General features: G+C 40.8%; 2 protein-coding genes across 13 annotated transcripts in view; one reads left to right on the plus strand and one right to left on the minus strand.

The window, feature by feature from the left end:
• tdrd7b (tudor domain containing 7 b) overlaps positions 1-6,345 on the minus strand; it is a 19,409-nt gene extending 13,064 nt beyond the window's left edge. For 2 of the 6 annotated variants that reach the window (XM_031752072.2, XM_039609396.1), the window contains exons 1-3: positions 6,117-6,345; positions 2,466-2,672; positions 2,146-2,290 (exon numbers count right to left, since the gene is read on the minus strand). In XM_031752072.2, the coding sequence (XP_031607932.2) occupies positions 2,146-2,290; positions 2,466-2,672; positions 6,117-6,158 (394 nt within the window). In that variant the 5' untranslated portion in view covers positions 6,159-6,345. Of the gene's footprint in view, positions 1-2,145; positions 2,291-2,465; positions 2,673-2,790; positions 2,809-3,543; positions 3,794-3,821; positions 3,840-4,199; positions 4,444-6,116 lie in introns of those variants that run through there. The other 4 variants (XM_039609399.1, XM_039609401.1, XM_039609400.1 and 1 more) reach the window with 4 other exon arrangements.
• LOC116329926 (dynactin subunit 1-like) lies at positions 4,928-17,508 on the plus strand. 7 transcript variants are annotated; one of them, XM_031752065.2, is made up of 32 exons: positions 4,928-5,080; positions 6,807-6,872; positions 6,961-7,155; positions 7,401-7,482; positions 7,587-7,618; positions 7,955-7,975; positions 9,028-9,051; positions 9,433-9,516; positions 9,868-10,020; positions 10,192-10,215; positions 10,693-10,890; positions 11,038-11,242; positions 11,410-11,488; positions 11,670-11,829; positions 12,032-12,136; positions 12,299-12,490; positions 12,570-12,686; positions 12,776-12,928; positions 13,067-13,227; positions 13,337-13,505; positions 13,640-13,708; positions 13,901-14,113; positions 14,209-14,370; positions 14,607-14,738; positions 14,834-14,959; positions 15,065-15,207; positions 15,303-15,469; positions 15,771-15,889; positions 16,245-16,440; positions 16,548-16,621; positions 16,722-16,811; positions 16,902-17,508. In XM_031752065.2, exons 2-32 carry the CDS (start codon positions 6,831-6,833, stop codon positions 17,037-17,039), a joined length of 3,825 nt encoding a protein of 1,274 aa, XP_031607925.1. In that variant the 5' UTR covers positions 4,928-5,080; positions 6,807-6,830; the 3' UTR covers positions 17,040-17,508. The 7 variants fall into 7 exon arrangements, with proteins under 7 accessions (XP_031607925.1, XP_039465324.1, XP_039465325.1 ...); XM_039609390.1 differs by lacking the exon at positions 4,928-5,080 and adding an exon at positions 5,870-5,981; XM_039609391.1 differs by lacking the exons at positions 4,928-5,080; positions 10,192-10,215 and adding an exon at positions 5,870-5,981.
• The last annotated feature ends 87 nt before the right edge of the window (positions 17,509-17,595 follow it).

The following is a 17,595-nucleotide window of genomic DNA, read 5'->3' on the forward strand; positions in this document are numbered from 1 at the left end:
TAGGGTGTATATTCTACAACAATACAACAACGTCCAATCTTTAGGTTGTTTTGCGAACATATGTTCAATTTTGTGATGTAATTTACTCAGTCTTCAATCGCTTTTTCTAGCTGAGCTCCACATATTCATGCTCTTGCATGTGTGATTGCAGAATGATAAATACTGGGATTTTTACTCCGAACTGAACCTGATGGAGAGTCAGAGGAAGGGAAAAATGCCAATGCATATGAGGATACATCTTGTTTAACTTTTTACAGTGAGCAGAATAAAAACATGTCTCCTTGTCCTTTCTCAGCAGTGCGCACACACACAGAACAACATTCATGTTTCTTTCTTCCTTTTACTTCCCGTCAGTAGGCACGATTACTAGTTGCCAAAACACACTTATTAGGTGTGTTCCATTAATGTCTGAATATAAGCATGTTAGAGTTATAGTTAAATTAATATGTGCAACATTTCCAGTCTCATGCTTTCTTCTTCAGACACTTGCAATCGAACGCAGCAATATAAATAGTATAACATGTAAGAGTTAAATTCCTCTTAGTGCCATTTGGCGAGCTGTGCCAATTAACTTTGAAATGTAATATGAAATATAAACTTTTCAAATTACTGACAACAGCAGACTTTGAGAGTTAATAAATATGTAAAAATGTTTTGTCTCTGTGATGTGTTTTACAATATTATGAACCGCAAGTTCTAAATATGAATGATGGTCAGGTTCGAGTTGATCTTTTCAGTCAGCAGTGTGGCTGCTCTTCTCTATCAGCCCATCAGTTGTAAAACCAGGTTGTGTGACAGCAGCCCTGGTGCATAGCTCTGATTCAGTTTCACACACTGCCGAAAAACCCAGAGCGTCGGGCACATTTACACATGTGTCACAGTAACAGTATTTTCATTGCCCTAAATCAGCCTTACTGGTAATTACCAAAATACTTTTTAATGCTTCATTATTGGTTCATCTGCAAGTATACAGAAGCTCTTTAATCTAAATATTTTTAATGCTAAAAAATTATTACTGTAGTTATTCATGAATGTTCAAATTTGCTAATTAACAAAAAAGCTAAAAAAAACCCAACAACACAAAAACAGTGAAATACATTTTTTTTTCTAAAGTTATCGCAGTTATTTACCTGCACGCCTTAATTGAAGAATTAGTTTTAGTGGTTGAATGCTATGATTGATTAACATCTGACTTCTCAGAAAAGTCCAATGTGCCAGTTCAAATGTGGGTATACAAACAGAAATTCAGTTCGGTGAATTGAATTGAATTCAGTAACTTTTAAACAAGTTTTTGATACATTTTTACATTTTTTGTGTTTTCTTGTTTTTATCACAGGTGGTTTATTAAATTTGTTGAGCACTGCAGATTTTATTTCTGTATGAAATTTATATATTTATCTCTGAATAAAGCCTGCGCTCCATCTGAGTTTCAATCCTCAGGACCACAAAAAGTCCCAAGCAATTTCTAACATAGGAGTTCACCTGTATATCATTCACATAATTATTCTTCTGCAGCCTGCTGACTGTGAGCACACCCCTGACTCTTCTGATGTAGATACCAACAGATTTGAGATTGAATTCAGTTAATGACAATATTATTAGACAGATTGCAGACTGGAACTTAAACAAAATACCAGCAAAATAGAAAAACATTGCAAAACTTTGAATGAAAATATTTGCCAGTTTCTCTAAAATGGTCATGCATAAACAAAGATGTACTTGAAAGCTAATAATCTATTAACAAATCTATGCTTCTGTTTCTTTATCAAAGAGTCATACGGTTGAAGGAACGAAAAACAGTAACCTTTGGATTTAAGGATTGTTTGAACCTTCTTTATCAGCAGCACAGCAGTCAAAGTATTTGTGAAAGTTGGAGCTCAGACCTGCTCATCGGGAAGAATGTTGACTCATTCTTCCAAAAAGAAGTTTCTGATTAGCTTTCCTGTTACCACATCTGATGTTACTCGTTCTCTGACTTCATCCCACAATGCACCTGGAGGCCCACCTCTAGGCAGAGTATAAGCAGCACCTAATCCTCTCCTTTTACTAACAAATGATCTAATTAACTGATCAACACAAATTCATTATGAATATGCTGACTCGGACATCCCTGTACGGGTCCCAATTTTTGTATTGTTTTTTTACCATTGAGGACAAGCGGGGCAGCTGGTTTGACCCTCATCTGGGTGTTGACGAGGTGAGGTCGACCCGTCTTCTTGGATGTGCGCTGACGAGCCACCACCTTGGCTAGATGACCTGTCTCCTTGGCCCCTGAGGCAAAATAAACCATCTGGAAATAGAGAATGCAACAAGCATGCAGTTGTGCTCTAATGTAATGTAGACATGGTTAAATCCTGCAGGCGTAATGCACATCACACAATGTAACAATCTGCCAATGATGTGTTTAAAGAAAGAAAGCAGAAAAATATATATCATTCATTGCCGCTTATGTCATCGACACACACCTCTCCTGAGCGGCTGCGCTCCATGCGGACTAAAGATGGCATGTTGGCTAGAAGAGCATCCAGGTTGCTGTGTCCCATCTGCTTATGTGGTATGTGCTCCCCAGTCAGCTCCTTATACTCTGACTGCAGGTGTGACAATGACACTCCACCTTTGTTGGACTGCAGGATTCCCCGCAGCATTTTTTTCGCCACCTCCGCATCAGCCATCTGAAGGAAAAAAACAAAAACAAACCCAAAACGCAATTTTTTAAACACTTCAGTTCTGAAATCTTTTAATCTGATAATGACACAAACCCATTCAAATGTCCACACAGGCTGGGTTTACCCTGTAGGTCAATGAAGGACTGGTTAGGCAAGTTTCCATGAAGTGTTGATCAGATTTCAAGAAACAAGCAGTGTATTCAAATCTAAATCTCTGTTGCAGAGTAAAACTGCAGCTGAATTCAGAAGTCATAGTATCAGTACAGTATTTGCTTTTTCTTTTAGACATAAAAAACATCCATGACCAAAGCAAACAAATGTAAAACAAAAGCAAACAAAAATAAAAACCTGCTTTTGAAAAATACAGTAAATAAATAGATCCACGCCAGCGATCTGTTTGGCAAAGAGCTCCTCTTGTTTGTGTTTTTATTTTGAAAAAAGGCTGTTACATTCCATCTCTCTGCACAAAAATGCTTTCGGTTTCCAAACTAAAGCGCCCTGCAGCGGAATTGAAACATACAGAGCTGCTCCTTTTCGAACTTTAGGCAAAAGTAAAACGAAACTTTAGATTTCAACAAGCATTTGGTATCAAATCTCGCTTCTGACCGACATGGAGACACACCCTGAAAGCAGAATTAGGGGTCTCGCCAGACACACTGGAGTGTAAACAACAAGTGGAAATCCTCAACTTGCCCCTTAAAAAAATAACAATGACTAAAATTTAGGAATACGCGAGATCAGGCACACTCGGAAAGAGTCAACTTTGCACTTTGGGAAACACAAACGATATCTGATCTTCTTTCGAAATTGGTCCCCGAAAAATCAATTATTCAAATTAAAGTATTTCTAAATATATTTATCATATTTCAGGTAGTACCGTGATGAAGAAGGTGGTGGAACTGGAGCAGGATGAAGTTAAAGTATCAGACTATTTCAGAATGAGATGGCTTTAGGCCACTTGTTGATATGGCCACTCTGAGCAGCGCAGACAGCAGACGGGAGAGGGATGAATGACGTAACGTGTCACACTTCAACTCCACACCCTCCATCGGGACAAAACTATTTGCTTTAACTTCTTCTGCCTTTATGAGTTTCATGAGCAAAAACTGTGCTTAAGTGGCTCTGAAAAAATAAAATCACACCAACAGAGCATACCGGTATACAGCCCACTTATGCGACCATACTGCGCGCAATATCGAGTTAAATCCTCCAACCAAAGCCGGGACAGTGGCTCCGTCGACTTAGTTAAAAAGCGATATCAAAATACCAGAACTATATAAATCCTGCCTTCATAATAAAACAACCGCGATACACCGGTTACCTTTCCCAAGGCAAATGACTAACAATAGCTTTAATTTTGAAAGTAGCTGCCGGAAATAAAGTTTGCTAGACCGATTGAAAACTTTTCAACCATCAAATCCGGGAGTAGCCCAAAAAAAACAAAACAAAAAAACACCACCGGCCAAGCTTTATCAGGAGTTAAACTTTTTAAGCCCCATGTAAGTTATTCTAAAAGCTACCAGAACAGTCTACCTTGCTCTACACGGACGAGGTGGTGAAGTCAGGACCTGGTCCAGTCGCTTTGGCGCTGTCACCGCCACGGGGGTTGGCTTCGTTCCCGGTGTGTGCCGGCCGGCAGGCACAGCCTCTCCTCCGCCACCTGATTGGTCGGCTGCGCATAGGCCTCTGGATAATTACACGTCAATACGCATCCAGGGACCCGATCCATCCACACCAAAACGGTTGTTTGTGTGTGTGTGTGTGTGTGTGTGTGTGTGTGTGTGTGTGTGTGTGTGTGTGTGTGTGTGTGTGTGTGTGATAACGCATGAAGGGCCTTCGTGTTACTGTAACACAGATATGTCTAATAAGTGACCAACCCAAAATAAAAATAATAATAATAACAACAGCATAACATAACAAAAGAAGAGAGTTGTCTCCCCAGGCCAATTTAATGTATCCTTTCTTTTAATATTCACTTATTACTAATATAGCACAATTAGACTAGTGTATTAATTGACATGGTTATTTTGTTGAACAGAAACCAAACTGTAAAACAATCTGACTACTTATTTGCCTCCCCTGTAAAATGTGATGATGTGGCTTTTAACCGCCCGTTAAAATTTTAATTGAAATCTCAGTAAACCAACAGCAAATCCCATTCTTGTATTGTACCGTGTTTTTTCGTAACCGCATAAGCTGGGTGTTTTCATTGCAAACAGAATTTACCAGCCACTAGGGGCGCTATTTTTCCCATTTCTTCTTCTTTTAGTCTGTCAGGTTGCCGGAAGTGACCTGTCAAAAACGGAAAAGCTCACCGGATCCCTAAGCAATTTATCCAAAAAACACCAGAGGATTATTGTTTGCATGAATACATCAAAAGGCTTAATTTAAAGACAGGAATCTGCATATACCAGGTGAGTTGCATTACAAAATACACCTGTGTCATGTTAGCTGTTTAACAGCGCCTTTCTCTCGGACTTTAGCCTGTTGCTAATGTTTCAAACCGTTTTGGCTAGTCAGAGTATAAGGTTTTGTAAAGCTGCTCTAAATAATTTGTTACGACATGGACATAGATAGCCTTTAAAAGCGGTTTGGTGTAAAGAGTCAACATTAAAATAGAATTAGCATAATTGTGTGTCGGGACATTTGTTCCCATTGAGTACTTTGTCACTATTGTTTTGGCTCAAGCCTTTGACTTCCTTTGGATGTATTGTTTACTTTTTGCAAGTGCGTATCTGACTTGTTGGTTCTTAGTTTAAATAAACCTCTAAAGTAGCTTATTTAGTATTCGACCCTTTGAGCAATAGTCCTAAAGGAAGTAATGTTGGCTATCGTTAGCCTGTGTGTGTCACCTGTGAACCACCTCAGTCTTTAACTTGCTCATTGTTAGCATGTATTAGTCTTGTAAATACCATGGGTTGATATTATGTGAAATGAATGGGAATAATGGCTAAAAGTAATAAAAACCGACCTTTGTGTGTGTTTTCATACGTCTCACTTGAGTGTCATGTACATTTAGCTGTGTTAAATCAGATTAATGATAAGATTATCTCGTAGCTGTTTCAATGGGTCCTTAAAGTAACCAACATCCAAGTCTCAGCTGGTTAAAAATTACCCTCCATCTCTCAGTTCAAATCAGCTGTGACGTTTTGTGATCCCTCCCTGTAATCGCACTCTTGTGTTATCCTCCCCTCTCTCTGAAGAAGAGGAGAGCATGGGGAAGTAGAGAAAAATTTAAGTCTTCTTTCGGCTGCAGTGAAACCGTATTAACTTTTAATTATGGCTTTGAACAGACGTCACTCTTATACTCCCAGGGTGAGTAACATGAGTACTTAACAGTAAATAATGCTCAAATGAATACAACAGTGATAATTTTTGATTAATCAATTTGAAAAGTAACAGTGAGTTATTGCACTATAATGCTAAGAAGTAAGGATTTGTGAGACTCACCATAATGTAGATGTGCGGTCCATTCACATCTATTGGCTTCATCAGAGTTGATACGTATTTTTAGTATTTTATAATAATCTTCAAGTATAGACAGACCTGTCGATGAGAATAACATTACTGTCTTAATATTTACCACATGAGTAGATTTTTTTTTTTAAAGGCCAGTCTGTCTAAAACCAATGAATCTGTAGGTGAATTATTTTCATTTGCCGTCTTGTTTTAGTGAGTATAATCCTCTGTCCCAGAAATATTAAACCTCTTCTGATTTATCCTGCCCTGTGGTTCAAACTAATATAGCATGGATTCACATGCTTCTACATCTCTATAAAAGGATTAGACTCATACCACAGTCCTAGTTTGTCTTCAATGTGTGCCTTTGTCTGAGCAAGGCAGAGATACTGCTTGTTTATTGTAGTCCGCACCATATGACTGGCTGCAAGTATGCTTCTGTGCTGTGCAGCCTCAGGGCTGTTTTGTCATTGAATATTTTCGATTCCTAAGACTTGATGTTAAAGGCTAAAGCAAGGAGAATTATGGTACTTTGGAATTCTTAAATATAAACAATAAATTCTCTAGTGTTTCATTAGCTTGGCTTCCTTCTTTATTGTCTCTTTCCTTCCCCCCATTGTACTCCTTATTTATTATTATTTATCCACCCTTTCACCTCTTTCTCTTTACCTGTATCTTCAGCTGACCAGCCCACTGATCAGCAAAATGAGCAGCACAGGAACAGTGGAGAGTAGTAAACCTCCAAAGGTGGGTCCTTTTTCTATGCAGACATAACAAAGGAAGGAATAACATGGCTTATAACTCAAAGAATTTTTATCCACTTTTTGTCTCTCAGATTGGCTCTATAGTCGAGGTGACAGGAAAGGGTCAGCGCGGCACTGTTGCCTACATTGGCGCTACCCTCTTTGCTTCTGGGAAATGGGTGGGTGTCATATTGGATGAGCCCAAAGGCAAGAACGATGGCACCGTGCAGGGCAAACGCTACTTCACCTGTGAGGAAAATCACGGCATATTCGTCAGGCAGTCCCAGGTTAGTGACCTACCGGTGGGCACAAGTGGAACTGATGAGGGTGTAATGGTATCAGCACTGAACTGTAAAGATCCAAACAGGCAGATGACATAATAAATGTACAAATGTGGCAGACTGACATCTTTTATTCTCAACCTTTCTTCTGTTTTCTGTCCGTGTTTGTTCATTATTCAAAATGAAGCTTTGTAATTTGTTTGTTTTTTTTAAATGTTGTTCTGATTACACACTTTTGTTCCATTGTACAGATCCAGGTGGTAGAAGATGGCTCCAGTGCCACATCACCAGATACCCCTGAGTCTGGAACAGCAAAGACACTTAAGCAAAAAGGTGAGCAAGGACCACAACTGATACTCACGTTTCTAAAACATAATGCTTCAAAGTAAGTATTGATAACAAGAGTGTGTAATAAATTATTTATTTATTTTTTCTAGACATTCCTGAAACTCCCAAAACAAGCAAACAGGTAGGCAAACACATGTTTGATCTCACTTTTTTTTATTTGTCAATTAAGTAAAAATGCGACAAGTCTGTTACTTGGTTTTTAACATTGGTGCATGTACTTTGGATTAAACAAATGTCCATATAACCCCTAAATTTTAAATTTTAATTGTGAAGAGTTGTTATTAAAATGTGATCAGTTTGACCCCACTAGTTGTGACATTTGTTGCAGACCAGCTGTTTGTTGTTGTTTTTTAGTTTGTTTGTTTTTTTTTCTCCTTTATGATGCGATGTTGTTTGTTTCGGCTCTCAGCTGCTGGGCTGAATTCTCATGTTTTGTTTTTCTGGATACCTCTTTCAGCCACCAGCGAGCATTAAAAAGGTAGAGCTAAATTTAAATTCAGCACGTTTGCTTGGTCTGCGTCATACTGGTACTAATGCAGCAGTTCATCTTTTTGCACTTAAGCTCTTTATCTGTTGACATTTGCATGGGTCATAAAGACATAACTTGTGATAGGTGCCATTTTCAGTGCATTGTCTTTTGGTGTTCCCACTTTACTTTCATTAAGCTTTTTTTTTATTCTGGTGATGGCATTTCGTGTACATGCGTAGACGACAACACGGTGACAGTTTCAGGTTCTCCTGATGCTGTTCATGTCAGTTCTCTTTGTGTCATAATTCAATGAATTCTTTTTTTCAGTTTTACATTGTTGCATGATCTCACTTTTTTCTTGTCCCTGTGATTTCTCAAGATTAATTTTGCTTTTGATGATTTTTAAATGGTGCACGCAGCTACACTATGTGGACAAAAGTACTGGGCCCCCTACACATTACACCAACAGCAGCTGCTCGACCATGGAAACTGTGGAAACCCAGTTTGATGTTGATGCCAGTGAAACTGTGGAACCTTGCAGTTTTAGAGTCAGTAGACAGTTTGTGGCTTTTATGCACTGTGTGTCTCAGCACTTGGCGAGCCTGCTCCTGTAACTTTGGTGGTGTGCCAAGCTATGACTGAGTTGCTGAAGTTAATTTCAGAACATTTCCACTTTTTGCAGATTTTCGAGAACCTATGAGGGAAGAAATTTCACAGACTGACTTGTTGCATTGGTGGCACCCTGTTACAGTACACACTAAAATTTAACAAGCACTTTAGAATGACCCATTCTTTCATAAATGCTTGTAAAGGCAGGCTGCATGGCTGGGTGCTTGAGTTAATACACCTGAATTCAAAGATTCATGGCCCAGTGCTTTTGACCATATGCTGTATTAAAGTAACGATCTGTGAATACAAACTAACAGCAAATGCTTCTTATGTGCTTCTAATCTCTTATCTTGCCTTACCACTGGATGTATGTATATCTGCGTGTGTGTTTTTGTGTGTGTGTGTGTGTGTGTGTGTGTGTGTGTGTGTGTGTGTGCACGCATCTCCTCCAGTCCTCTGCCCGCCGCTCGGCAAAGGTGAGCTTGCCTACAGCAGAGTGGAGAGGACAAATGGAATGAAAATACATGAGTTAATTCTGAAAAGCTTGATTATTTTAATGTTTGAACAGCAGACACTGGGACCATAAGAAGCAGATTTCTCCTTATGAAATACTTAACATTGAAAGAATTGTATGAGCAGTAGTTATTCTAGGTGTGTGATCTTTCGTTGACTCAGGAGGGGCAGACTAAAAACAGGATGTTAATATCACTAACCTGGTTGTGTATGATAACATTAAGGGATAGTACTAAAAGCTTTCATTTCATTATTCTTTCATTATTCATCTTCAGTCTAACCTGCATTTAGTTTAAGTAACCCATCAGCACTCTGACACAGTTTCTATGATCACACTGTGGCAGTGGAATACGCCACGTCTCACATCAGCTACCTCCCTCCCCTCCCTCCTGGTCCGTCCCTCCAGCCGCTCCAGCCTGTCGGTCACGGTATGCTCTGTCGTGTCATAGAACTTCAGCTGACACCTCACAGGGAGCGGGGTGAAGCACATTACTGACGTTATCGCACAGGTGTATACTTGCAGGGTGGCGTCTCATGTAAGGGACACTGGGAGGTGATTATATTTGGTAATCATTGTATCACATTCATTTCACAGATGAATCTTGCATCATCCACTGGGTTTATTGAAGGTTCTTGTTCACTGTGGTCCAAACTCCTGTTTTGATAGTTGGATTGTTTGCCGATGCTTTACAGCACACCTCTTCTTCTTTTTTCGCCTGTTTTATTTTTAAACTTCTCCCGCTCATCGCAGTCCGTTCATAATCTGCCTTCGTCAACAGGCTTCTCGTGAGAGTCTCGCATCCTCTCTGTCTGGTGATGTCAGTGAGGTGGGCCTGTCCTCCCAGCAGGGTGCTCTGGGCGCCCCTGTCATACCTCAGCCCAGCGGGTCACCTGCAGCAGCGGCTGCTTCTGTTCCAGCTACTCCGAGCAAGGTAGGCCATTAACTTAAAGAAGAGGCTCTTCTTAGAGAGAACACTTTATTGGGGTTCATGTTCAATCCCCTCAGTTCTGTCAGCTCATCTCCATTTTTTATTTTTTTATTTTATTTCTTGGTTATCATTGAATTGATTTTTGTTATATTTCATCCATCTTATTAAAACCAGGTGGAACCTGCCATATCCAAGCAGGTAGAGTTTCTTAATGGCTACATGCATGCTGATGATGCCTGGCATGTGTTTACTAACAACATCAGGGGGAAAACTTATTCTCAGCAGACCTTCTCTATACTTAACCATGGTTTTCAAATGTCCTCACGGTGAATTTTCTGATGATGATGCATGGTTTACTTTGAGGCACTTATCACTGTCTCTAAGGGAAATGGTTGAACTGTAAGAATCTCTCTCTCTCTCTCTCTCTCTCTCCCACACTCTCTCTCTTTCTGTCTCCCTTTCCCTTTAATAAAATAAAATAAAAAATTATTTGCAAAGGAATTTGGAGTAACATATATGTTATGCATCATGCGTCTGGGGTTTTAGTGGTGGGACTTTATTAATGTTTTTTCTTTTTTCCCCCATTTTCAATAGTAGAGTCTAGGGAAGGTTCAGTTAATGGATTAATTTTGTTGATCCCGCTCTCCCATCGTCTTGCCTCCAATCACTTCATAGGAGGAGGAATCACTGCGAGCTCAAGTCAAGGACCTGGAGGAGAAACTGGAGACTTTGAAGATGAAGCGAACAGAAGACAAAGCCAAGCTTAAGGAACTGGAGAAACACAAGATCCAGTTGGAGCAGCTTCAGGAGTGGAAGACCAAAATGCAGGAGCAGCAGGGCGAGCTGCAGAAACAACTCAAAGAGGCCAAGAAGGTACACTGGAATGGATGAACTTAAATAGTCATCGGTGCTACAGTATGATGTCTTTTTTTTTCTCAAGGTTTTGGGAATGAAAGAACAGCCTCTTAACTCATCAGACTTGCCAGTTTAATATTTTATTTATACCTTCTTACTTCACAGGAAGCCAGGGAGGCACAGGAGGCCAAGGAGCGCTACATGGAGGAGATGTCTGACACAGCAGATGCCATAGAGATGGCCACGCTGGACAAAGAGATGGCAGAAGAGAGAGCAGAATCGCTCCAGGTTGAGGTGGATACCCTGAAAGAGAAAGTGGAGGAGCTCTCAATGGACCTGGAGATCCTTAGGCATGAGATTTCAGAGAAAGGTTCGTAAAAAAGCACCAAGAAGGCCAAACGGCATGTTTATAATAACCACTACACTCAATATTCAAGTCATCCACATGGTCTTCTTATGTATTCTGTATCCATCTCATTTCTGCTCACTTATCATCAAGTGCTGCTCCACCTTTCTGTGCACTGTTTCCTGCTGCAGGCTCAGATGGAGCTGCCTCCAGTTACCAGGTCAAGCAGCTGGAGGAGCAGAACAGCAGACTCAAGGAGGCGCTGGTCAGGTCAGTAGCAAATACCTTTTCAAATAAAGGTATTTGCCTGCTCTTTGTTACACTGCGTACACATAAATAAAAATGAAATCAAATTAACCTGTCTTAACTCGTAAAAAAGCGGCAAGAGAAGACAAGTCCTAAAAAACAAATAAACAAACCAAAAATTTCAATTTTTCTGGTTCCTCCTCAGGATGAGAGATCTGTCTGCTTCGGAGAAACAGGAACATGTGAAGCTTCAGAAGCAGACAGAGAAGAAGAACGTGGAGCTGGAGACTCTGAGGACTCAGAAAGAAAAACTGCAGGAAGAACTCAAGCAGGCAGAGGCCACAATCGATGAACTGAAGGAACAGGTAAAGGATGTATACATAAATGCAGAAAGGGAATGGTTTATTTAGGTTCTACTGGTTCACAGTAGCTCATAATACATGGTAAAAAATGTTTATTGAGACTAGTCATTGACAGCAAAGATGCATGTCCTCAATCTGATAAATTGTGAGAAAAATTGTGAGACTTATTTGTGGAAACTAAAGACCTGTGTGTTGTGTGTACCAGGTGGATGCTGCTCTGGGCTCAGAGGAGATGGTGGAGACCCTGACGGAGAGGAACCTCGACCTTGAGGAGAAAGTCAGAGAGCTGAGAGAAACAGTGACTGATCTGGTCAGTGCAGCTGTATTTATAATAGATCTGATAGAATACAACTGACACTCCTTAAATCTCCAACATGACACATCCAGGACAAAGGCGTGAGGAAAAGGTTTGAATGAGATATTTATAGTAGACCAACCACTTTTTTTTTTCTTTTTCTTTTTGCATTAACAGGAAGCCATCAATGAGATGAATGATGAACTCCAAGAGAATGCCAGAGAAACAGAGATGGAGCTGAGGGAACAGCTCGACCTGAGTGGAGCAAAGGTCAGAGAGGCAGAAAAAAGGGTGGAAGCTGCCCAGGAGACTGTAGCTGATTACCAGCAGACCATCAACAAATACAGAGAACTCACTGCCTCACTTCAGGTAGGTGGATGGAGGGGTAATTCTGCAGGCCTGCAGTTCTATCGTCCTGATGCTGTAAAAGGTTTGTTTTGTGCATTAGGAGGCCAACAGGGAGCTGATCAGTCAGCAGAATGCAAATGCAGAACAAGTTCAGCAACCACCTGCAGAGCTGTTTGACTTTAAGATCAAGTTTGCAGAGACCAAGGCTTATGCCAAGGTAAGAGAGCTCCATGGTGATATACAACCTCGGTGCCAGTGCTGTTGGTTTTCTTTATTTAAACAACTAACCTCACTCCTTGTCTCCAGGCCATTGAGATGGAGCTGAGGAAAATGGAAGTAGCTCAGTCGAACAGACAAGTGTCCCTCCTCACCTCCTTCATGCCAGACTCCTTCCTTCGCCATGGTGGGGACCATGACTGTATTCTGGTGCTCCTGCTTATTCCCAGGCTCATCTGTAAGGTATGAGGCAGACACATGACAGGTTTGAATTCTTGTGCTCGATTTTAGAATTACTTGGTTGTAGGACGTTTTTCAAAGAGCTTTCCCAAATCCTCACTCAGCTGTGTCTGTATGTGGTCGATATTTCCTTGTCCGAAGGCTGAACTCATCAGTAAACAGGCACAGGAGAAGTTTGACTTGAATGGGAACCCGGTGCAGGGAACAGGGCTCAGAGGGCCTCCGGGAGAACAGCGCAGTTTCGCTTCAGGACTGGTCTACTCCCTCAGCCTGCTGCAGGCCACCCTGCATAAATATGAACAGTAAATATCGCAGCTTTACCAATAAAGATGCAGGAATAAAATAGGTGAACATACCTTCATCACTGGGTCGATGTGTTTTACTCTTTTCCTTTTCCCTGCACTCGTTTAGGGCTCTGAACACCTGCAGCGTGGACATTTTTAAGCGCATGGGAACCCTTTACTCTGAAATGAGTTTCCATGAACGCTCTCTGGATTATTTCATAGATCTGCTTCATAAAGATCAGCTGGATGAGACCGTTCAGGTGGAACCTCTCACTAAGGCCATCAAGTACTATCAGGTAACGCAGGGATGTGTTTTACATTAAAACGTCACAACTAGAAATTTCAGTTGTCGTATAAACTCTGTAACTGTAGATGTCAATGAGTTTATAACATGTTCATTATATCAAGTATCTGTTGTATTGTCTTCCAGCAACTGTATAGTGTCCATCTGGCAGATCACACTGAAGACTGCACAGTGCAGCTGGCTGATCACATTAAGGTACATCAAGCATGTTTAACAAAGTTACAAAGATTATACAGTTTCACTTGTAATGCAGGGCTATAAAACCAGAAAAAAAAACAATATTATAAAAAATATTTTTTTTAATATGTCCAAAATGTATAAATCTGTAAGGAAAAAGAAGTGTCGGGTTTTCCTTTTAAATGACACATGCCACCTTTTCACCTCCAGTTTACTCAGAGTGCCCTGGACTGTATGGTAGTGGAGGTAGCTCGTCTGCGCGCCTTCCTGTCATCAGGACAGGAGAGCTCTGGTTTAGCAGTTCTTCTGAAGGACCTGGACACCTCCTGTTCTGATATCAGACAGTTTTGTAAGAAGATCCGCCGTCGCATGCCCGGAACAGATGTAGCTGGAGTCCCCGCTGCTCTCAGTTTTGGACCAGAGGTATGGAAACATGTCATACAAACCAACGCACCATTGCTGATTGGGATCTATGTAATTACAGCTGTACGCCTGACATGTCTCTCCTCATATGGCAGGTTTCAGAGACGCTGACTGAGTGCAGGCGTCAGTTGACCCGTGTGGTTGCGGTACTTCAAGAGGTAGCTGCAGCTGGAGCTCAGATGGTTCCTTCGCTGGGAGAACAGGAAGGTCTCAATGCTCTTAAACTGGAGGATATTGCCTGCAAGGTTGTGGAGCAGGTACTTTCACATTTAACGGCTGCACAATCCTCTTTGAAAGTCAAAAGCTCTTTCTTTTCTTTCTTTTTTTTTTTAGGGAAATGTAAGGACTTGTAGATCTACTTAATTGGCGCACACAGCACATCAGAAGTTTGATCTTGTGTTCTGAGCATTTTGTACAATATCAGTAGGTAGTGTATTAAGCACTGTTGATTTAATCTCTTGCTATTATCGCCATCTGCTTTCTGTTCTCTAAGGTATACGGCTCCCATGGTGTAAATGGCCCAGAGTTACTGCGGCAGTCTTGCAGCTCTGTCATCACCACCATGAACAAGATGGCTACAGCCATGCAGGAAGGAGAGTATGATGCTGAAAAACCACAGGGAAAGGTATTTGTACGGTTGAACAGTTTCACAGTACCTATTTCACATGGTGAAGTCCCCAGTTTGGGACTTTTCAGACTAATTCTCACTTCACCAATTAGACTCTTCCAGTGGAAATAAGAGCAGCCACAGTCAGGGCAGAAATGACTGACGCCGAAGGTCTGGGAGTCAAACTAGAAGACAGAGAAACCGTCATCAAGGAGCTCAAGAAGTCTCTCAAGATTAAGGTAAGATGCTGAAGAAAATTTGTTTCGAAGTGAAAGGGACTGGAAAGATGAAAACTGAACCGACAGGTGTAACAAGCATGGCGTTGTATCTCCTTTTTATCTCAGGGTGAGGAGCTGAGTGAGGCCCATGTCCGCCTCAGCCTCTTGGAGAAGAAGCTGGACACCTCCACCAAAGATGCTGATGAACGTGTGGAGAAGATTCAGACCAAACTGGATGAGAACCTTGCCCTGCTGAAGAAGAAAGAAAAGTAGGATTAATAAACAATGAAATTTTCCTCTCCATTTTCTCTATTATGGCGGTTGTTTTCCTCCTCATTTGACCCTCCCCGTTACTCTTCTCCAGGGAGTTTGAGGAGACGATGGATGCTCTGCAGGCTGATATTGACCAGCTGGAGGCTGAGAAGGCAGAGCTGAAACAACGACTCAGTAACCAGTCAAAGATGACCATTGAAGGCCTGAGAGGTCCACCTGCCTCAGGAATTGCCTCCATCGTTCAGGGATCAGCAGGAGGTGAAGTTCTCACTTCTTTTTTATGCTCATTTCTTCTCAGCGGCTGAATTGATGGTGTTTTATATTTGATGGTGTTTTATATTAATGTCACATGTAATTGTTCTACCCAGAGAAAAGCAATTGCAACTATCTGGATTTTATAAGAAGTCTTGCATAAATTGAGTATGTTCTATTACAGTGAAACTTTTCCTACCAGACTTCAGTCAGATTTTAACTAAATGAAAGTGAGGAGAATCTGCACCATCTAAGGAGAACCACAAGGTGTTGTTGTTTCCACAATCATTTTATTTTTCCCCATCAGGTCTGCCTCCCTCTATGGGAGGGCCAATGCAGGTGGTGGACTCTCCTCTCCTCAGGCAGCAGATCGAGGCCCAGAGGCTGGGTATTAAACACCTTAAGAATGAAAACAACAGACTCAAGGTACGCTAGATTCAAGTGTGTGTATGTGTGTGAATTTACAGGGCCCGTCCTGATTTCTTTGGTTTTTGTATATTTGTGATGCTTAAATGTTTCAGATCATCAAACAAATTGTAATAGAAGACAAAAATAACCAGAGTAAAAACAAAATGTTTTTAAATTACATAAAATTTAAAAAAAAACCCAATTTCTTTGTCTAATATTAACATGTTTGATAGTCTGAAACATTTTTAACAAATATGCAAAAAAAAAAAAAGGAATTTAAAAAAATAGGGCAGATACTTTTTATGACACTACACGTGTGTGTGTGTGTTTATATCAAAACAAAACGTTAATAATAAACTACATAAACTTACAGGCAGAGAAAATGAGAGCCCAGCTAGCCTCCCTGCCGCCGCTCCGCCCTCCTAAACTCCCACAAGTGTCTAAAGAAAGCTCCATGCCTCCAGAGGGACTAAACACAGGCATATACCGAAGGACTGACCAGCTGCTGGCAACCCTGCTCAAGCTGAGTGCCGAGGTTAAAGTGGTGGACATCACTGGAAAGACGGCAGGTATGTGGACACAGAGGTTTTAACATGTATTTTCATATTCTGAAGACGACTTTGGTGAGTTTGCTAAATGCATTGAGCAATTATTTTATGACTCCTTCATTTCTTAGTTAGTGCAAGCGCTCAGCTCCTGGAGCAGACAGCTCGTCTGCAGAACCTCAGTGATGCTCTGGATAAACTCAAGGTGCCGCTTTAAAAGTAGTTTCTATTACACAGTCCTTATGTTGTCTTGTTATCTGACAGCAATGCAAAAACAAGCAGTCTGACCAAATCTCCTGTTTCAGGGTGAGGTAGCCGAACATGTGGTCTCACATCAGCCTGGAGCAAAGGCTTCTTCTGACTTTGCTACATTCCCAGTCACCTCTTTTACTAAGGTATTACTATAATAGTATAAAAGAATATAAATGAGTCATGTTATACAACAGTGGAAAACATATTTTATTGTCATATTTTTTGTTTCCTAGGCCAAGGAAGAGAAGCAGGGAGACACGGTATTCATTGGCCGTGTTGCGATTCCATGCACCCGTGGACAGGAACAAGTCCACCGTCTCGTCCTATCAAAGCCGCAGTTGCAGCAAGTGCACCGTCTCCTCATGGTTTAGACCAGTAGGATCACACAGCAGAGTACCTTCTTATTCCAGCTAACACTTTAGCATTCCTCCTATTTGTCTTTTTTGCTTTTCACTTTTCTCAGGAAACGGTTTCCACTTATAGCACTAATATTATCGACCCAGAGAAGTGTCTTTATAAAAGTGATTGTTTTTCTGAATTTCAAGACTCCCGAATGTCATTAAGGTGTCATGATTTCATTATTGAAGAAGTTTCTGTACCAATGTTCACTCTGTGCAAATGGGAAGGACTACAAAGCAATTTTTACTACATTTGCAATGACTGATAGGTTTGTTCCTTTGTATCTTTTGTATTTGTGCTAATTCAGACAATAAAAGATAGCAGCCCAATTCTGAGCAAGAAATACTCAAATGCATGTTTACGTTTATACTTTTAAGCTTTGAGTAATCTGATATTACAGTGTAAACTTTCACTAATACGATAAAGTCCAGTGCCAGCTGACAGTTTGTCTGCTTATTTTGGTTTCAACCTCTTTAACTTAAGACTATCTCACCCCCCCACCAAATCTATACCTGTGAGAGATTTGAA

The sequence above is a fragment of the Oreochromis aureus genome, linkage group 3 (genome assembly GCF_013358895.1).
Source record: "Oreochromis aureus strain Israel breed Guangdong linkage group 3, ZZ_aureus, whole genome shotgun sequence".
Classification (NCBI taxonomy): Eukaryota; Metazoa; Chordata; class Actinopteri; order Cichliformes; family Cichlidae; genus Oreochromis; species Oreochromis aureus.